Source organism: Pogona vitticeps, chromosome 7 (assembly GCF_051106095.1).
Source record: "Pogona vitticeps strain Pit_001003342236 chromosome 7, PviZW2.1, whole genome shotgun sequence".
NCBI classification, from domain to species: domain Eukaryota; kingdom Metazoa; phylum Chordata; class Lepidosauria; order Squamata; family Agamidae; genus Pogona; species Pogona vitticeps.
The window spans coordinates 19346856-19369170 of NC_135789.1; the positions used below are offsets into that span (position 1 = coordinate 19346856).

At 43.8% G+C, this 22315-nt stretch overlaps 1 protein-coding gene across 1 annotated transcript in view; it reads right to left on the minus strand.

The window, feature by feature from the left end:
* Positions 1-22315, minus strand: part of LOC110070458 (uncharacterized) — a 44954-nt gene that overhangs the window by 19335 nt on the left and 3304 nt on the right. Inside the window, 1 exon segment of the mRNA XM_072984835.2 lies at positions 2-1580. Coding sequence (XP_072840936.2) covers positions 2-1286 — 1285 coding nt within the window. The 5' untranslated portion in view covers positions 1287-1580.

Below are 22315 nucleotides of genomic sequence, written 5' to 3' on the forward strand. Positions count from 1 at the left end.
TTCCCACATTCCATGTACTTATATCGTTTCTCTCCTGTGTGAGTTCTTTGATGTGACCTCAGGTGATTGCTCTGACTGAAACTCTTTCCACATTCCATGCATTTATATGGTTTCTCCCCAGTGTGAGTTCTCTGATGTGATCTCAGGTTACTGCTTCGACTGAAGATCTTTCCACATTCCATGCACTTATATGGTTTCTCCCCTGTGTGAGTTCTTTGATGTGAACTTAGGTGAGCTCTCTGACTGAAACTCTTTCCACATTTTATGCATTTATATGGTTTTTCCCCAGTGTGAGTTCTTTGATGTGAACTAAGGTTAGTGTTGTGATTGAATCTCTTTCCACATTCTATGCATTTATATGGTTTTATCCCTGTATGAGTTCTCTGATGTAAACTAAGGCTATAGTTTTGACTGAAACTCTTCTCACATTTCATGCATTTATACGGTTTCTCCCCAGTGTGAGTTCTTAGATGAGAACTTAGCTGACTGCTCCGATTGAAGCTCTTTCCACATTCAGTGCACTTATATGGTTTCTCCCCTGTGTGAGTTCTTTCATGTGAACTCAGGTGAGCTCTCTGACTGAAACTCTTTCCACATTCCATGCACTTATATGGTTTCTCCCCAGTGTGAGTTCTTTGATGTGAACTTAGGTGAGCTCCCTGACTGAAGCTCTTTCCACATTCCATGCATTTATATGGTTTTTCGTCTGTGTGAGTTTTTCGATGTAAACTCAGGGAACTGCTGTGACTGAAGCTCTTTCTACATTCCATGCATTTATATTGTTTCTCTCCTGTGTGAATTCTTTGATGGGAATTCAGCTGATTGCTCCGACTGAAGCTCAATCCACATTCGATGCATTTATATGGATTCTCCCCTGTGTGAGTTCTTTGATGTGAACTCAGGTGAGCTCTCTGACTAAATGACTTTCCACATTCCATACATTTATATGGTTTCTCCCCAGTGTGAATTCTTTGATGTGAACTAAGGTTACTGTTGTGATTGAATCTCTTTCCACATTCCATGCACTTATATGGTTTCTCCCCTGTGTGAATTCTTTCATGTGAACTCAGGTGAACTCTCTGACTGAAACTCTTTCCACATTCCATGCATTTATATGGTTTCTCCCCAATGTGAGTTCTTTCATGGAAACTGATGCTACAGCTTTGACTGAAGCTCTTTCTACACTGTAGGCATTTGTACAGTCTCTCACCTTTCAGGGAGTTTTCACGTGAAGTAAAATCACTGTGCATCATGATGCTCTTTCCTTGTTCTATGGATTGACTCATTTCTCCTCTGGGTGAACTGTGTAAAGCATATTGTCATCTGAGGTTCCCTTGAATATTTATCTGCCCAGGGAACTTTTCTCCTTCCTGTTCCCTGTTGATTTTTTCAGATGGTCAGAAGTGTATCTTCATCAACAGCAGAAGCTGGAGATTTATTTTTCTCTCCTGTTTTCTGACTTCTCTTCTTCCCTTTTCCCTTCTTTTAAGAACGTAGAATTTTTTTCTGCTTCATACGTGAGTTTTTTTTTAGTGAACGAACAACTGGCTACATAGAATTCCAGTTGTCCTCTTCATGACCTGTTGGGAGAAGAAAAGAGAGATGAAAGAGGAGTCCTATCTTCCAAAAGTGGAACCAGGGAACTGCAGACCTGTCAGCCTCACTTCAATCTCAGGGAAAATTCTTGTGCCGATTATGAAACAGACACTCTGCAAGCACTTTGAAAGCAATGCAGTAAGAACTGAAGACAAACATACAAAGACTGAAAGGATTGGCCATGTTCAGTTTTGAGAAAAGAAGTCTGAGGAGAGAGACCTCATAACACTCTTTTTAAAAGATGGGCCTGAATTAATTTTGGCCCAACTGACAAAATTCATGGTAACAGAATCACCGGTGTGGCGCATAAACTCCCACACCCCACAGGCCAGCAGGGCCAATTATGTCTCATCGTTCACTGCTGGGGTCTTTGTCCACCAGTGGGTTGATCCAGAATGGAGCTCAGCTGGCCCTTCCCTGCCTCCTCCTGCAGTCCACCAATCAATAGCTCAATGGGGACAATCCTTGGCTAGCTTCCTCATCAAAGTGGTCAGCTGACAGAGGAGGCAGGGAAGGGCTGAGCCACTTCGCAGACTGGAATGCAAATTAAGAAGGACCTTGGGGGTGCATGATGAAATGTGATTGGCCCAGCCTGTCCAGAGGGTCGGAAGAGGTTATGAATTTTGTTGGTGAGGTCAGAATTAATTTGGGCCCATCTGTACTTTTTTGATATGATAGCACTGAACAGGGAACGTGAGGCCCCCTTCAAAGTCAATTTATTTTATCATTTTGACAGCATGGCTGGGGAACTCACAGTTGCAGGATGGGAGATGTCAGGAACATCCTCTTCATTCCTAATCAGGAATACAACCAAACCATATCTGCCAGGTGACTAAGCTTTTCCTGAATGCCTCCAGTGTTGGCACACTCAAAAACTTCTGAGGTACCGTGGTGCCCCGCATAGCGACGTTAATCCGTTCGGGATTAATCGTCGCTATCCTGAAACATCGCAATGCGGGTGGGAAAACCCCATAGAAACGCATTAAACTTTGTTTAATGCATTCCTATGGGGCGAAAACCCACCATTATGCAAAGATCCTCCATAGCGCTGCCAATTTCGCGCCCCTGGTAAGCGAGGAAATTGCGCGAAAATGGTTGCGGCGGCCATTTTGGAGCTGCCGATCAGCTGGCCAAAAATGGGGCCGGCGCTCAGGCAGGAGGGCGGGGGAAGGCTCCCCCACCCTCCTCCCAAGCTCACGCCGGCTTTTTCGGCTGGCTGACCAGCCAGCGCTTGGCCAGGAGGGTGGGGGAAGCGCTTCTCCAGGAGAAGCCGAAACGCCAGCCGTTCAGAAGAGCTGAGGGGCGGGCGTTTCAGCTGCTCCCAGAGAAGCCCTTCTCCGGGAGAAGCCAAAATGCCAGCCTTTCAGAAGAGCTGAGGGGCGGGCATTTGGGCTTCTCCCGGAGAAGCGCTTCTCCGGGAGAAGCCGAAACGCCAGCCTTTCAGAAGAGCTGAGGGGCGGGTGTTTCGGCTGCTCCCAGAGAAGCCCTTCTCCGGAAGAAGCCGAAACGCCAGCCTTTCAGAAGAGCTGAGGGGCGGGCGTTTCGGCTGCTCCCAGAGAAGCCCTTCTCCGGGAGAAGCCGAAACGCCTGCCTTTCAGAAGAGCTGAGGGGCGGGCTTTTGGACTTCTCCCAGAGAAGCGCTTCTCAGGGAGAAGCCGAAATGCCAGCCTTTCAGAAGAGCTGAGGGGCGGGTGTTTCGGCTGCTCCCAGAGAAGCCCTTCTCCGGAGCAGCCCCAATGCCTGCCTTTCAGAAGAGCTGAGGGCTTCTCCCGGAGAAGCGCTTCCCCGCGAGCAGCCCAAACGCCCGCCCGTCAGCTGTTCCAAAAAGCGAACCTTTGGGCTGCTCCCTGGGAAGTGCTTCCCCACGAGCAGCGCAAAGCCTGTTTTTTGGAACAGCTGACCGGCAGGGCCTTTGCCATGATCGTAGGGGAGCGCTCCCCCACGATCATCACAAACCGAATTTTCCCCATAGGGGCCATCGCAAAACGATCGCTCTTGCGATGGGAAAAAGTCCATTGCAAAGCGATTTCATCGCTAAACGGAGCGATCGTTGTGCGAGGCACCACTGTAATTGGTTCCACTGTCATACAGCTCTAACAGTTAGGATGTTTTCCTGACATTCAACCAAAACCTGGCTTCCTTTAACTTGAGCCCATTGTTGCCTGTCCTGCACTCTGGGATGATCAAGAACAGATCTTGTCCCTGTGCTGTATGACAGCCATTCAAATATTTGAAAAGTGCTATCCTATTTCCCCTCAGTCTTCTTTTCACAAGGCTGAACATGCCCAATTCTTTCAGCCTTTACTTGTAAGTTGTGGTTTCCAGTGCCATGATCAATGAAGTTTATTTAAAAGATTAAAAAGTTGTAAAACATCAGATATTCAAAAGAGGTACAAGATGTACTATTAAAATACCAAGCTGGTAAAGATTAGCTGAGCTTTTGGAAGCAGTTCATCCCATAAAACAATGAAAGCTAGCTCCCTAGCGTATATATATATTTGAACTTAAATATGATATAGTGGTTCCGGTTCTGGTAGGGTGTGGCAGCAGCATTCTCTCCCTTGCTTTTCTCTTCTTTTTTTAATTCAACCCTTTTATACATGTCTTTTTTTAAAAAAAGCTCCCTCTAAATAGCTTCTAAATAGCTCTTGAAGAAGCTTTTGAAGCCAAACATTTAGGGAATCAAAACAACCTCCAGAATTCCTGTTGTTTTATCAACACGACAAGGAAAAGGGGAGAAGAAACAGCTGAATTGCTTACCTGCAACCCTGAATTGTGTTCTTCCTATCTAGTCTCCCTCGAGTCAATGGTAAAAACTTATCTTCAGGCAGAGGTTGGCCGAGGCAGCGCCGGGCCATCACCTTCTCCTTTGAGACAAAAGGCCACCAGGGAAGGCAAGCGAGACAGAGATGCAGGTTCCTCTTACTTACTTACTAGAGTAAGTGCAAAACGTGGCCAGAGATTTACAGTTTGCATTCTGGTGAACTCCCAAGCTCTTAGAATCTAGTGGAAGCATATTTGCTTTTACAACTTTGGATGAAAGCTGTACACCCTCATGGCCTCATTACTAAGCAAATACTCACAATCAAGCAGCAACTCCACTGTGCAAGAACATCAGGCACGGTAAGCAAACAGAGTTTTCTGCTGTGCTTTCCCCTAACTTTTTAAAAGACTTGCTGGAAAGTCTAAAGCAGCCTAAGATAGATTTGCTTTATTTATGGACAAATGGGGGTAAATGGGATCTAAGGCAGACACTTGACTGTGGAATCTTCAAGTTCTCCAAAGTAACTGAGGACTTGCCTATTTTGTGCTTGCATCTGCACACCTACTTCTGGGGTTAAGTCAAACAGTGACAGGATAATGAAACTAAAAAACCTGTGCCTGAGAGCTATACCCATTCTCCAAATTTTAAACCTGCTTAGAAAGCTGCTAGAAGACTGAAGAAGCCAGACCTGACAGGACTATCTCAACAGGGGAAACACGATATTAGTATGATACTAGTATATTCTCCCCTTCATGGATTGCTCCCTTGTCATGGTGAAGGGGCTTGAGGAATTCAGAAAAGCAATGGGCTATGTTGTGCAGGGACACCTGCGAAAACACCGCCCATATCTCCAAGGAGACGTTCGCGGGGTTCCGGAGAATGGGATGGATCCGAAAGACAGACAAACCACAATACTGCTGAGCAGAGCCCAGGGGATCTCAGCCGGGTCTTGTCTATTCCTTCTTCTCCAAAAGCCACACTCCTTTAATAAGCCAAATAGCCAAAACAGACATAACCATGAGATATACTCAGATTAATCTGGGCTCTAGAAATCTTTGGTAGCGAACATATAAGGCCAATTAATATTCCTCAGCTAGTCTGAACAAGAAACAATGCTTCTAGATAGAAATCAATCATTACTGTTTTATTAATAAAAGTTGTTAAAGTAAAGAAACCAAATGTTTAGTTGGTACATTTTCAATACAAGGCACAGATAATTCCTCCCCCACTCCAGCTAGAAAAATAAAGAAATGAAACTATGCTAACTAATATAAAGGGTAACATAGTCCATCTCACGTGTCCTGGGTTCACAAGCTGTTGTAGATGCAATCCAGGTGTTTTCCCTCAGTCCATGGCAGAGGAAACTATTTGTAATCCATGATGGAACACACACTACTTTCTCTCCCCCATCGCTTCTTCTTCCCAGAGTTCCCAAGGGCCAGAAACCTCTGGACAGGTCACGCCCCATATTCCCACGAGAGCTACAGAAATGCTTTGGCTACCAGGAATGTTTCTCCTTAGCAACTAGATAAGAGATAGCCACGGTGGCTCATCTCAGAAACTACACAGAAATCCTAATTTAAAATGGATTCTATTGAGACAGGCTTACCCATAAAAACACATCTCATCACAACCCAAGACAGACAGGTCATAGTCAAGAGTTCTGACTAAATGTGATCAACCTGTAGCAGGAACTGGCAAGCCACTCCAGTAACTTTGCCAAGAAAACCCCACGAACAGAAACAAAAAGCTGAAAGATATGATGCTGGAAGATGAGCCCCTCAGATTGTAAGGCGTCCAACATGCTACTGAGGAAGAGCGGAGGACAAGGACAAGTAGGTCCAGAGCTAATGAAGTGGTTTGGTGAAAGCCGAAAGGACACTCAGCTGCGGAGGCGCCTGGAAGCGAAAGGAAAGTCCGATGCTGCAAAGAAAAATGCTGCATAGGAACCTGGAATGTAAGATCTGTGAACCTTGGTAAGCTGGATGTGGTAAAACAGGAGATGGCAAGAATAAACATTGACATCCTGAATGTCAGTGAACTAAAATGGACAGGGATGGGCGAATTCAATTCAGATGATAATCATGTCTACTACTGTGGGCAAGAATCCCTTAGAAGAAATGAAGTAGCCCCCATAGTCAACAAAAAAGTGGGAAAAACTTTACTGGGATACAATCTCAAAAATGATAGAATGATTTCAATACAAATCCGAGGCAGACCTTTCAACATCACAGTAACCCAAGTTTATCCACCCTCCACGAATGCTGAAGAGGCTGAAATTGACCAATTCTATGAACACTGGGGGGCAATGTGTAGCTTGCATAACTAACTTGTAAACTGCCTAGAGAGTGCTTGAAGCACTATGGGGCAGTATATAAGCAGCACACTTTGCTTTTTGCTTTACCTTCTAAAACTGATACCAAAAAAAGGATGTTCTTCTCATTATAGGAGACTAGAATGCTAAAGTAGGGAATCAAGAGACAAAAGGAACAACAGTTAAATTTGGCCTTGGAGTTCAAAATGAAGCAGGGCAAAGGCTAATAGAGTTTTGTCAAGAGAACAAGCTGGTCATCACAAACACTCTTTTCCAACAACACAAGAGGTGACTCTACATGTGGACATCACCAGATGGGCAATACTGAAATCAGATTATGTTCTCTATGGCTAAAGATGGAGAAGCTGTATGCAGTCAGCAAAAACAAGACCTGGAGCTGATTGTGGCTCTGATCATCAGCTGCTTATAGAAAAATTCAAGCTTAAACTGAAGAAAGTGAGAAAAACTGGGCTAGTAAGGTATGATATAAACCAAATCCCTTATGAATACACAGTGGAAGCAAAGAACAGATTTAAGGAACTTGATTTTGTGGACAGAGTGCCTGAAGAACTATGGATGGAGGCTCATAACATTGTACAGGAGGCAGCAACAAAAACCATCCCAAAGAAAAGGAAATGCAAGAAAGCAAAGTGGCTGTCTAACGAGGCTTTACAAATAGCAGAGATGCGAAGAGAAACAAAATGCAAGGGAGATAGGGAAAGTTATAGAAACCTGAACACAGACTTTACTACAAAGCTTCAACAGAGTTTCCTGGAGACATCCAAGATCGAAGCATTGGCTCGATTTGATCCTTACTAGACATTCTAGTCTTCCTAGCATTATGATCACACACAGTTACCAGAGTACTGATTGTGATACTGATCACTCCCTGGTATGTAGTAGAGTAATATTGCAAACAAAGAGATTGTATCACACGAAAAAGGAAGGAAGACCACATATCGACATCAGCAACACTTGCGATCAAAGAAAATTTGCCCAAGCGCTTGAGGAAACCCTTCCAGGCCCAAATGATGCAAATGTACCTGAATTATAGGAACATTTCAAGAACGCTGTTTATAATACTGCCTTTTCCACATTTGGCAAGAAGACCAAAAAAGCAGCAGACTGGTTTGAAGCTGATTCGGAGAAGTTGATGCCAGCCATCGAGGATAACAGGAGAGCTCGAGCAGCATACAAAGCCTGTCCTAGTGAGTACAACTTGCAAGCTCTTTGAGCTGCTTGTAGCAAAGTCCAACAAGCTGCCAGATGGTGTTACAACGATTATTGGCTTCAGCTCTGCTCTCAGATACAGATAGCAGTGGACAGAGGTAACATCAAGGGAATGTATGATGGTATCAAGCAGGCCTTAGGTCCAATACAGAAGAAATCTGCTCCCTTGAAGTCTGCTAAGGCGTGATCATCCAGGACCAAGCACAGCAGATGGAATGCTGGGTGCAGCTCTACTCTGAGCTATAGTCCAGAGAGAATATAGTACAGTGGTGCCCCGCATAGCGAGTGCCCCGTTTAACGATGAATCCACATAGCGATGCGGATTTCGCGATCGCAAAAGCAATCGCATTGCGATGATTTAGATAGTAAAACATCGCACTGCGATGATCGGTAAGCGAAACGCTTACCGATCTTCGCATTGCAATGTTTTAAAAACAGCTGATCGGGGGGTCCAAAATGGCCGCCGGGTAAACAAAATGGCCACCGCAAGCATTTTCGCGCAGTTTCCTCGCTTACTGGGCGGCGAAAATGGCAGCTGGATGGAGGATTTCCGCAAAGCGGTGAGTTTTTCCCCCATAGGAACGCATTAAACGTGTTTTAATGTGTTCCTATGGGGTTTTTTGCCCCGCATAGCGAGGAATCCAGATAGTAATGTTTTTTTTAGAATGGATTAACGTCACTATGTGGGGCACCACTGTAACTGAAGAAGCAGTAAATAACATTGACTGCCTATCTGTCTTGGAAGAGTTGGACATGTTACCGCAAGAACCCGGGAAATCAAGCAGAGTAATGTTTTGAGGTCCTGATGGCAAAATAACTCACACAGACACGTTCAGCTTCCTCCAGCACAACACATATATTTACAGCATATACATATACACAAAGTGGCAGCACGACAGCATGGAATCATCAAAGTGAAGGGTGGTACATCTTCTCTGTACATTTCATATATATACACTAAACATCTGCCCTTGTCCAATCAGAGCAGGTGTTGCATCATCCAGGCACCACCTCTCCAGAGTCACTGTGACTCAGCATTTTGCACACCTGGATATCATGGCAGCTCATTATTGCTTCTGTTCTGTTCTGTTCCATTCAGGCCTGTACATTTTTAATACTCTGACACCCCTCGTAATTTATGCCTGAACAGAAACCATACCCAATTCCTTGGTTATTTCATCATGTCTCTGTGCATTCAAAGGTTTTGTCATAATGTCAGCAACATTTTCCTCTGTTTTGCAGTACTGTAATTCTATAATTTTTTCTTTTATGGCTTCTCTACATTATGATACTTAATGTCTACATGTTTTCTCCTATTTCTCATTTTTCCCCTGTTATAGCCATTTGTATGTGTAGCGAACAGCCCTCCCCTCACCTGTCTGTCACAGAAGAACAGTGAAGAAGGAGCCAATGAGAGGATGGAAAGCGGAGCCAAGGGGGGAGGGAGCTGGATATAAAGGCTGGTGTGTAGAGTCTCAATGAGATTCTGGTGTAAGCTACCCCCGTCTCCAAGGAGATTTAGGGGAGCCGGAGATAGAGAGATTCCAGAGATTTAGTCAGTCCTTATGTGGTTAAGACGAGCCCAAATTCTCAACCAGGCCCTGCACTGAATCTCTTTCCTCAAATCCATCCCCATTGTTAAGAAAAGGCAAGAAACACAGACAAACCATGAGTTAACACTCAGGTAAAATCTGGGCTCTATGTGGTAGCAAAATATTTGTGGCCAACTAGTTAGGCTAGTTTGTACAAGAGACCAATGCATGCGATCTTAAACATTATTGCTTTTATTAAGAAATATAGTTCTAAACAGAATTCAGATTATAGCATAGTAAATCAGTTAGTAACATTTCCATCTCAAGTCAGATAGACCACCCCACAAACTCCAGCTAAGAAAAATAACACAAGAAAAACATACTAAGCTAGAATTATGCATAGCTGTTGTCTTTCTTACGTATCCAGTGACTCCATAGTCCATAGTCCATCAGGAAAGGTTAGAGTCTCGTTGTAATCCAAACGTCCATGTTGGCAAAAAGGCTCCATTCAAAAGTTATAATCCATTTTGGGAAAAACTGCATGTCTCTCTCTTCTCCTCCCTGTCTTTCTCAGTCAAACTCCATTTTACAACTCTTCCCCCTCCTTCTTCCTCCACAGGATGAACAATTAGGAACAAGCAACAAGTATCTTGTCCCGACTATCCCCAAAGAATCTTGCAGGTGCAAGGACTTGTTATGACTACAAATTCCTCAGCTCTCTAGTCTCCTAGTAACGAGATAAGGCTGAGAGCTATACCGTTGAAAACAGCATGTGAAATCCCTGGTACAGACACAGACATATGATTCAATATGGATGCCATTAAGACAATCTTATGACTACAAAACCCATTCTAACAAACACAGAAATAGCTTAAAAACACATATCATTACATGCCACCCCTGATAATCATTAAAATCCAGAGCAGTTAATCTGATCTAATTTTAAGTAATCAATCAAAAGTAATTGAAAAGTAATTCAAAGTAATTAACTGGTTATATATCAAAATCCTACAGATTAACTATAATAATACTGATACATAGCACACTGCTGAATACATTGTTTCAACGTTCAGGATCATAAGAATCTTCACAGTACATTCTAGAAAGACCATCGGCTACAACATTCAATTTTCTAGGAATGTGTTGAACTTCAAAATCAAAATCTTGCAATGCTAGACTCCATCTCAACAATTTTTGGTTGTGAGATTTCATCTTCTGCAACCAAACTAACGCTCTGTGATCTGTTTGGAGTGTAAATTTAGGTCTAAGTAAGGTCTAAGTAAATTTAGAGACCAAAATATAGAAAGTGCCTCTTTTTCAGGTACGACGTAATTTCTCTCTCTTTCCAAGAGTTTTCTAGAGAAGTATGAGATAGGGTAGAGGTTCCCATCTTCTCCTTGCTGTAACAATGTGGCACCAAGGCCCAATTCAGAGGCATCTGTCTGTAAAATAAATGGTTTGTCGAAATCAGGGGATTTCAGTATAGGTGCATCCATAGTCTTAGCTTTTAAAGCATCAAAAGCATGTTGACACTCTGGTGTCCAATTTATCTTGACAGGCTGTCTCTTATTAGTTAGCTCTGTCAGAGGTGAAGCCAAATGATTGAAATCAGGGATGAATTTCCTGTAAGAGCCAACTAGGCCCAAAAACGAACGTACCTGTTTTTGGAATAGGCCAATCATTAATAGCTTGTACTTTGGTATGCAGAGTCTGAATTTGTCCTTGCCCAATCAAATGACCTAAGTACATGACTCTTCCTTGCATCCATTGACATTTGCTGGCTTTAACTGTTAGTCCTGCTTGCTGAAGTCTGGACAAAACAGTTTCAATGTGAGTCATATGAGAATCAAAATCAGAACTGAAAATAGCAACATCATCAAGATAAGCACTTGCAAAAGGGAAACCCTGTAAAAGTTTGTCTATCATCCTTTGGAATGAAGCACCAGCATTCTTCAAACCAAAAGGCAAACGTCGGAAACAAAAAGTTCCCACGTGCGTGATGAAAGCAGTCTTATCTCGTGAATCTTCAGCCAAATCGAGCTGCCAATACGCATTCTTTAGATCGAGAATGTTGATAAACTTAGCCTTTGAAAGATGTTCAATTAAATCATCCATTCTAGGCAATGGGTATGGATCTGGAACTGTACCACTGTTTAACTTTCTGTAATCAACACAAAATCTTACTTCATCGAGAATTTCACCCATAGCATTACGTTTTGGCACCAGAACCACCGGAGAAGCCCAAAGGGAGATTGATGGTTCAATCACCCCCAAAGATAACATCTTTTGTATCTCTTGTTCAATCTGGATAGCATGATTACCAATTGCTCTATATGGGCTAGACCGTATGGGCTGGGTATTGTTCTCAGTAGTAATCCTGTGACTGATCAAATTGGTGTAACCTGGTTTATCTGAGAACACATCTTGGTATTGTTCTAAAATTTGAAACTACCTTTCTTTCTGATCAGTGGTACCTGTCAAGACAAGATTATCAGACCATGTACCTGCATCTTGTAATTCAGTTAACATATCAATAGGATCACTTGCAGCATGAAAATATTCAGCATGACATTGAAAAACCATTGCAGATCTATCTTTGTACAGTTTCAAACTATTGACATGATAAAGAACAGGTTTCTTATTAGAATTCAACATTTTAACAAGATAATTGACATTTCCCAATTTTTGAACAATTTCTCCTGGACCTTCCCAGACAACTTCTAACTTAGAAGGTCTGAGTGGGTTCAGAACAAGTACCAAATCACCCACAGAAAATTCCCTGTGTCTGGATCTCTTGTCGTGGAAGAACTTCTGGCTTGCTTGAGCGTCCAACAAATTGTCTCTGGCCAACTCCTGGACAGCCAAGAGTTTCTCTTGAAGTTTTCTGACAAAATCAGCAACTGGCACAGAACTACCACACCTTCCCAATCAGATTTCAGGAAGTCCAAAGGTCCTTGTAGATTTCTCCCAAATACCACTTCACTTGAAGAAAAGCCCCCTAGTGAAGAATGGGCTGAACTGCGGTAGGCAAACAAAGCAAAAGGCAAAAGTTCATCCCAAATGTTTCCATATTCTTGAACCAAAGTTTTAATCATCCTAAGCAAAGTTTATTGACCTCTCTCCACCATACCATGAGATTGAGGATGATGGGCTGTGCTAAAACTGATGGTTATGCCACTTATCTCACAAATCTTACGCATAAGTTCACTTTTAAAAGCTCCAGCTTGATCACAAATTATTTTAGATGGTACTCCAATACGTGAGCACAAGTCCACAATGATACGAGCTATGGTGGTAGCTGTAAGGTTGCTAATAGCGTAAGCCTCAATCCATCTGCTGGCTGAACAGATGAAAGAAATGATGTATTTCTTCTTAGATTTAGTAGGAACTAAAGGTCCTAGCACATCCATTTGCAAATACTGGAACACTTGGTCAGGAATCTCCATAATCTGCATATCGGCCTTTACCTTGTCAGTCTGATGCCCGGTTCGTTGGCAATAGTCACAAGAACTGACATAGTCCTTTACAGTTTTTGAAATGCCAGGCCAGTAAAAATGTTGAGAAATTCTCTTTAAGGTTTTTTGTATTCCTTGGTGCCCACTACTTGGATGGTCATGAGCCCTTTCTAGTATTCTCAGTCTATATTCAGAAGGCACAACTAACTGCTGCACAGGTTGCACATCCACGTTAGATTTGGGAAAATATTCTCTGTATAAAAGTCCATTTTCACCCCATAGAAAACTAACTTGCTGTTGTATAGGTTGCTCAGCATAGCTGTCTGCTTGTGACCTTAAAGAAGCTAGAGTGGGATCATTAAGCTGCTTCAATCTAAAATCAGCTGATCCCATTGGGGTCACATCCTCCATTTTAGTCTCTGTAGTAGCTGCATTATCAGGTTTGGCCACAAGAGGCTGCTGTTGCCTACGATTTCCATCTGAGCTATCCTCAGTGGATTCTTGCTCCATTTCAGGATCATGCATCTCCCGACTTTGAGAACGGGTGACCACCGGCATCGAAGCTGCATTCTGACTTTGCATGTGATCCAAAAAAGCAAGATCATTTCCCAGTAGAAAATCACGTTTTCCCTCATGAGTTAAAATATGCTTGAACCCGGACCAATTTTTGTATGTTACGTTGACATACGCTAGAGGAACATACTTCTGCTCATTCTCTTTAGAACCATAAGTTTTTACAGGACACCTTAGATTGTTCAAAATTAAGGTGGGGTCTCGAAATTGTTTACTTATCGAAGAAATATCAGCTCCCGAATCCCGAAAAGCACTTAAAGCAATATCACCTCCAGGTGTGTGAAGAAAAACAACCTCAGAAAAAGTTCTAGTTGCCAAGTCTCTTTGTGCACTAGGTACTATGCAATCAGGGTCCATAACTGTAAATCTCTCTCCTGATTCTGTCTGTTTCACAAATTCTGATGAAATTCCAGCAATTTGTAAGTCCAAAACCCTAGGCACATATTGATTTACTGTTGCCTGCATTCCATTGGCTTGTGAAGGGATTACAGTTAAGTTAACTCCTTCCTGTCTCTGTGTAGGCACAATGCTTGACTGGTTAGGCACAGAAACTGCATTGCTTTCGGCTGGCACTTGTTGAGTTCTAGAGAGAAGTCCAAAAATGGAAATTAGAGAAGGATCAGGAATTCCAGATAAGACAGCTAGAGAGTAAAACTAAGGCTAGATCTGAGGAAAGACAGCAGGATTTAGAAATAGAAAAGGAGAAGATGACCTCAGAAAGGGAAGTGGTGACCAGCGGTGGAATACGATTTAATCCAGTAATGCCTAGAAACAGAAAGGTTCCCACAGCAGAAAAATATATTTTAGTCAGGGGATCTGAAGCAAATGAAGTGGGTAACTTCCTAGAGCTTTTCAGGGGGAAAAGCTTAGTAGGGAGGCTCCTAAGCTCAGATCGCGGGGGGCTAAGATAGGGACAGGCTCTGAGGAAACCATTTCCGGAAGGAGTTTACCTCAAGCAGGGAAAGGGCCAGTTGGCTAGCTTGTCCTGAGCTCAAAGAACAGCATTCTGAGGGGACTAAGCGGAGGCCAAAGGTTAGAGAAGCTGAGGTGACTCAAATCAGCAAAAACTGGAGTTAAAATTGATATTTCTGTTTATTTGGTGCCTAGAGGTGGGGAGATACTTTGTCTCAGGAAAAAGGCCTGGCTGGGAGCCAGAGGTCTAAAAACACAGTAGCCTGACAGTGGATGATTGCTGGAGAAGCTACTATATTACACAGACTCTAACTAAAAAGAGAGAGGGGGAGAAGTGTACCTTTTAAATCTGAGTCTTGTAAATTGAAACAGAAGACTAAATACAGTGGTGCCCCGCATAGCGACCGCCCTGTTTAATGACGAATCCGCATTGCGATGCGGATTGTGCGATCGATTTTGCAATCACATTGCAATGTTTTAAATGGCCGAAAATCGCATTGCGATGATCGGTAAGCGTTTCACGGGGTTTAATGTGTTCCTATGGGGTTTTTCATTCCATATAGTGATGATTCCGGATAGCGATGTTTTTCCTGGAATGGATTAATGTCGCTATGCGGGGCACCACTGTAAATAAATATGCCTTCCACGCGGGGGGAAAAGGCAGCAGAGGTGCCTCTTGAGGGGGCAGATGCCTCAGATCAGGAGGGGGAGTGAATTCAAGGAGGAAGTACCTAAGACATAAGACATAAGAAATTTATTTGTCATTGCACTCACAAGTGGGTGCAACGAAATGAGGTGCTCTTCCCCAAGGTAAAACTGGACAACACCACTACAAAAAAGTTAAAAATATACACAACACTCACCATACAAATATAGATACCCCGTTTCTCCCAGCAATTAAAATTCCACCAAAAACTTATGACCCTGCATTTAAACTCAATACTGCACTTGGAGGAGGACAGTAAAAAGGAGCTCAAGGTTTACTTCCAGCAGGCAAGTGGCAGCCATTTTGTAGGCAAGCCCACAGAAGAGAGCCAGCCAAAATACAAGCACTGGGAAGGGACAGGAGATAAGACTTTTAGCCCAGAACAGAGAAATTCCCGATCGTGTTTTGGTTGTGGACAGAAAGGCCATTTAATTTCACAATGTGCCAAAGCCAGAGAAGGGGGTTAAAGGCAAATTTACCCAAGCCTAAGTCAGTGTACTGTGTGCAGCAAAACGAAGTTACCTCAGAGAATGGCGAAACAGTAACTCATAATACAAATGCAGCTAGGGCAGAGGGTCAGGAAAAGCAAGCAGAACAGCTGCCTGTGGCTCAGATTGTCCATTGCTATTTAATAGGGGCCAACCAGGAACTTTTTAAAAGTTCTGGGGACAGTATTTGCGTAAACGGGACAAAATGTATGGCTCTGAAAGACTCGTGCTCTCAATTTACTTTGTGCCATCCAGCCATAATCTCTCCAGAGAACATATTGAAAGGTGAAAGCCTGACAATTAAAGGGATGGGTGCAGAACTAATTACCATGCCAGTGGCTGAGGTACCTATAAAATATCAGGGATGGAAAAGATTATGAAGAATAGGCGTAGCTGAGCGGTTGCCTGCGCCTTGTTTGATTGGATCGATCTCACTGAGCATGTCAAAAGTGTTTTAGTGCAGATCTGCTCCCAAGAGAAAGAAGCAAAGCGGAGGATAAGGGTGAAATTCAAACAGAGCTGGTGAGGGGAGAAGTTCCCACAGATGGATTAATACCTGTTAAGGTTCCACTAGAAAGTACAGTGATGCCTCGCATAGTGATCGCTCCATTTTACGGCGAAATCACTTTGTGATGCTGTTTTTGTGATCGCAAAAGCAATCGCTTTGCGATGGGCCCTATGGGGAAAATTCGCAGGGAAGCGATCATCGCAAAGCCCCCATTTTCGGCCAGCTGATCGGCAGTTCCAAAATGGCTGCCGGGTAAACAAAATGGCCACCCGCTGTTTTGTCTTGCTTTAGAGGCACCGAAAATGGCCGCCACAATGGAGGATTTTCGCATAAAGTTAGTTTTAAGCCCATAAGAATGCATTAAACACATTTTAATGTGTTTCTATGGGCTTTTAAAAATCGCTTAGCGATGAAATCGCTTAGCAGTTATTTTTGCTGCACCGATTAACATCGCTAAGCGAGGCACCACTGTACAGTTAAAATGGAATAGAAAGCACATCCCACATTGGATCAAGGATTTAAGAAAGTTGGTGAAGGCCAGTTAACCCCTGAGAGTCCTGAAAGGGTCTTCCTAAAAAAAAGACATTTTGGACAGGGAGGCCTGTGTGAATCCCAGAGGAGGAGGGGAGACTCATCACAAGCAGCTGGTAGTGCCTCTCAAAGATCAAGTGGGGATACAGGAGCAGGGGCACATTGCTACCTTTGCAGCTCATGTGGACATCACAAACACTGAGCATAGATTAATACAAAACTTTCACTGGCTTGAAATGGAAGAGCAGTTAAAAGAATTTGGCCAGAGGTGTGAAGGAGGTCAGAAGCAAGGGGATTGCAGTGACAAAACTGACGCCGAGCGGTGTCCTTTACCGGTCATTTTGAACTCAGTACAATGAATTAGTTTAGACATAGTTGAACCGTTGCCCAGAGTTACCCTGAAGGGAAACAAATTCAGTCAGAATATTGTTGACTGGGCAACACATTACAGTGGGGTCTCGACTTACGAACGGCTCGACATACGAACGTTTCGACTTACGAACTGCTCTCATAGGAATATATGGACTCGACTTACGAACTTAGATTCGAGTTACGAACTCTTTTTCCCCCTTTTTTAAAAAGCTAAGTCATCTTAGGTTAAAAGGAAAAAGAAAAAAATATCCCCCTCTAGTGGCAGAAGGTGGAATAGCAGCTTCCCAATAGTTTCTATGGACGAAAAGAGCAGATACGGATTAAATGGTTTTCAATGCATTCCTATGGGAAATGCAGATTCGACTTAAGAACTTTTCGACCTGAGAACTGCCTTCCAATACGGATTAAGTTCGTAAGTCGAGACCCCACTGTATCCCGAAGCAGTTCCCCTGAGAAATATTGAGACTCAGACCATTGCAGATGCTCTGCTGATGTATATATGTAGCAAAGGGTTTACTTCTGAGTTAGTTAAGTTTTTAGGAACCTGTTTCCTATACAAGATGATGAAATTAACCTCCCAAGTGAATGAGGGAGATTACGTTGAACTGTTAAAGGGGAAGACAGGCAGGATAGTGGACTGGGTGACAATGATCAAGTCCTACTGTAGAAAGGAAAACGTTGCCTGGCTGGCATTGAAAAAAGCTGACAGTGAAAGCCTCGAGTTACCTTTTGGGGAAAGGAGGGGCGAACTCAAATACACATCAGAAGAGGACCAAATCAGTCCCCCAGTTTCACCAGAACAACAAACAGAAGCTATAGCCATGTTTAGAGAGTGCAAGCAGGTTTTCTCCAACAAGCTCAAAGTAGCCAAGGGTGTATTGCACAGGTTTGACACTGGAGATGCATGCCCACAGGCGGTTACACCTTATACAGGACGAACCTATCTAGCCAAACTTTGGGGCCGGAAAGCAAAGTTTGTCCAAGATTAGAGAAGGGGAAAGCCCAAAAGAAAACATGCATGGCCATATTGGAAAGGCAGAGGGGTGACCTATCGAAAGCTAAATAGGTTGAAATGTAGCCTAACCCTGCCAGGGGGGCAAAATGCAAAAGGATTGAGAGTTAGGCTCTATTTTGCTAGGCTCTACCTAAAGGTTTTAGGTCAGAGGCTCGGAACATTGTCCAGGAGGCAGCAACAAAAACCATCCCAAAGAAAAGTAAATGCAAGAAAGCAAAGTGGCTGTCCAAAGAGGCCTTACAAATAGCAGAGAGGAGAAGGGAAGCAAAATGCATGGGAGATAGGGAAAGTTACAGAAAATTGAATGCAGACTTCCAAAGAATACCAAGGAGAGACAAGAGGGCCTTCTTAAATGAACAATGCAAAGAAATAGAGGAAAATAACAGAAAAGGAAAAACCAGAGATCTGTTCAGAAAAATTGGAGATATTAGAGGAACATTTTGTGCAAAGATGGACATGATAAAGGACAAAAATGGGAGGGACCTAACAGAAGGAGAAGACATCAAGAAGAGGTGGCAAGAATACACAGAGGAATTATATCAGAAAGATTTGGATATCCCGCACAACCCAGACAATGTGGTTGCTGACCTTGAGCCAGACATCCTGAAGAGTGAAGTCAAGTGGGCCTTAGAAAGCCTGGCTAACAACAAGGCCAGTGGAGGTGATGGCATTCCAGTTGAACTATTTAAAATCTTGAAAGATGATGCTGTTAAGGTGCTACATTCAATATGCCAGCAAGTTTGGAAAACCCAACAGTGGCCAGAGGATTGGAAAAGGTCAGTCTACATCCCAATCCCAAAGAAAGGCAGTGCCAAAGAATGCTCCAACTACTGTACAACTGCACTCATTTCACATGCTAGCAAGGTTATGCTCAAAATCCTCCAAGGTAGGCTTCAGCAGTATGTGGACCGAGAACTCCCAGAAGTACAAGCTGGTTTCCGAAGAGGCAGAGGAACTAGAGACCAAATTGCTAACCTGCGCTGGATTATGGAGAAAGCCAGAGAGTTCCAGAAAAATATCTACTTCTGCTTCATTGACTATGCAAAAGCCTTTGACTGTGTGGACCACAGCAAACTATGGCAAGTTCTTAAAGAAATGGGAGTGCCTGACCACCTGATCTATCTCCTGAGAAACCTATATGTGGGACAGGAAGCAACAGTTAGAACTGGATATGGAACAACGGATTGGTTCAAAATTGGGAAAGGAGTACAAGGCTGTATATTGTCTCCCTGCTTATTTAACTTATATGCTGAATACATCATGCGGAAGGCTGGACTGGAGGAATCCCAAGCCGGAATTAAGATTGCCAGAAGAAATATCAACAACCTCCGATATGCAGATGATACCACTCTGATGGCAGAAAGTGAGGAGGAATTAAAGAACCTTGTAATGAGGGTGAAAGAGGAGAGTGCAAAAAACGGTCTGAAACTCAACATCAAAAAAACTAAGATCATGGCCACTGGTCCCATCACCTCCTGGGAAATAGAAGGGGAAATTATGGAGGCAGTGTCAGATTTTATCTTCCTGGGCTCCATGATCACTGCAGATGGAGACAGCAGCCACGAAATTAAAAGACGCCTGCTTCTTGAGAGGAAAGCGATGACTGCAAGATCCTTCATCCTAGGTCGTTCCTGAGAGGGAAGCTGCAGGTTGGCGAGAGACCCCAGCTGTTAGGAAGTCGTGAGTATCATGAAGGTGCTGAGGAAGGGGGACTTCACCATATCTCAAGCCACGCAGGGGGGGTAGGACGTTTCCTTTATGAGCACTACCACTCCACCATGACTACAGTTTTGGACTTTCGAAGAAGACAAAAACGTGGTGGTGAGAGAGATCTCATATGTCATAGAACTTAGACTGAGAAAATTTGAAATGTGGACAAAAGAGACTCATAATGTTGTGGCAGGCGCCCTGGTGATGCACGCCAAAGACCGAAGAAAAAAATAGACATTGGAAAAATGGCAAAAGCGATAGAATGCGTAATTGCACCTTGTTAAATCTATCTATATCTGTCTATCTGTCTGTCTGTCTGTCTGTCTGTCTGTCTGTCTGTCTGTCTGTCTATCTATCTATCTATCTATCTATCTATCTATCTATCTATCTATCTATCTATCTATCTATCTATCTATCTATCTATCTATCTATCTATCCCCTGCCCATCTGGTCCTACGACCACTCTAGGCGGCTTCCAAATACAGATAAAAACATACAAATATACACAAAAATTATAACATCAGATAATGATTTAATAAATTATTCAAGATGGCAAGAAAAAAAGAAGGAATCAAGGGTTAACTGGAGGGAAGGCCTGCACGAACATCCATGTTTTTAGTTGGTTTTTGAAGATACCTCCAGTGAATCACTGGAGGGAGATTGTTCCAAAGGCGAGGAACCACCGCCGAGAAGGCCCGGTTTCTAGTTCTTTCCTTACAGGCCTCTCTCGGCGTCAGGCTCCTTAGCCTCACCACCTCACTCGTGTGGGTGATACGGGTAGACCTTGGTGGGAGCAGGCGTTCCGCCAAATATTGAGGTCCTAAACCATTTAGGGCTTTATAAGTAAGCATTAATACTTTGAAGTCAGTGTGGAACCGAATGGGCAGGCAGTGCAGCGCAGCCAGAATATGAGAAATATGTTGGTGTTTTCTCGCTCTGCTAAGGAGTCTGGCCGTCGCATTCTGCACCACTTGGAGTTTCCGCATCAGCCTCAAAGACAGCCCCACGTAGAGCGCGTTACAGTGATCTAATCTTGAGATTACAAGCGCATGCACCAAGGTAGTGAGCGCCCCCAGATCGAGATAGGGTTGCAGCCGGGCTATCCACCAAAGGTGAAAGAAGGCGGTGCGGACCACCAACGCCACCTGCATTTCCATCGTGAGCGCCGGGTCCAGATGGATCCCCAGACTGCGAACCCCACTCTTTGCAGCCAGGGTCACTCCCCCGAACGAGTCACCGAGACTGCCAACAGTGGGGGCACCCACCCTCAGAACCTCCATCTTGTCCAGGTTCAGCCTCAGCCCATTTTCCTGCATCCATTGCAGTACGGTCCCCAGGCAGCACTGACGGGACAGGATGGCATCACCTGCAGTTGATGAAAAGGCGATGTAGAGCTGGGTGTCATCAACATATTGATGACACGATGCCCCCACACCCCCTGATGACCCCACCCAGCGGCCTCATATAGATGTTAAACAGCATTGGGGAGATAAATGACCCCTGCGGAACCCCACAATTGAGACTCCACGGGGCCTAAACACTCTCCCCAAGCTGTAGTCTCTGGAGACGGTCCTCCAAGAAGGAACGGAGCCAGGCAAGCACCAAGCCACCAATTCCCAACTCAGAGAGCCTCCCCAGGAGGATACCGTGGTCAACGGTATCGAAGGCCGCTGAGATGTCGAGGAGGAGCAACAGAGACATTTTATCCCTGTCAGCCTCCCTCAATAGGTCATCATACAGGGCGACCAATGCTGTATCTGTACCATGGCGCGGCCTGAAGCCCGACTGAAATGGATCCACGGCATGTTTCATCCAAATGTGTCTGAAGCTGATCAGCCACCACCCTCTCAACCACTTTGCTAATGAAAGAAACATTGGTGACGGGCCTATAATTGCCAATTTTGTCCACCACCAAATTAAGTTTCTTCCTTATGGGCCTGAGTGTCTCTTGAACACACATTTAATGTTATATAATGTGTGTTCAAAAAAAATGTATGTAATTATTAAAAGTGTTAGGTGATGTTGTTGGGTAAGCACCTGGTTAGATGGTTGAAGTGGTGAGGATTGTAATTGAACTGGTAACTGAATTACAAGGTTAATGTAGAGCAAGCATATAAGTGGCTTAATTATTACATATGTTCAAAGATGGTAAGTTCTAATTGCAATGTTGTTGTCACGTTCCCAGGGGTTACAACAGCCGAAGTCCGATAAACCAGTCCAAAGTCAGAAATACTAAGAATGCAAAGCCAGTATCCAGTTACCAACCAACGCACAGAACGCAGTCCACGGTCAAAGTCCAGAGTCAAACACACAACGTAGTCCACGGTCAGAGTCCAGAGTCAGGAATTCAGGAAAACACGGTTCAAGTTGTAGGAGCGTGGATGCAAGCCAGAGGTTTTGACTTGTTGCTTTCACGAAATTCTAGCTGACTAGGAGCTGTTTTTATAGTAAAACAGCCCCTTGAGCTGCTGGAAACCTTTCCATCCTGTCAGTACTCAGGGCTAGTTGAACGAATGTTTCTGTGGACAGCCTTTGAGCGATCCTCTGACCTTTTTGCCATAAGTCTTCCTCGAAGCCTGGCCCGAAGCTTGTCTGCTGGGGAAGGAGAA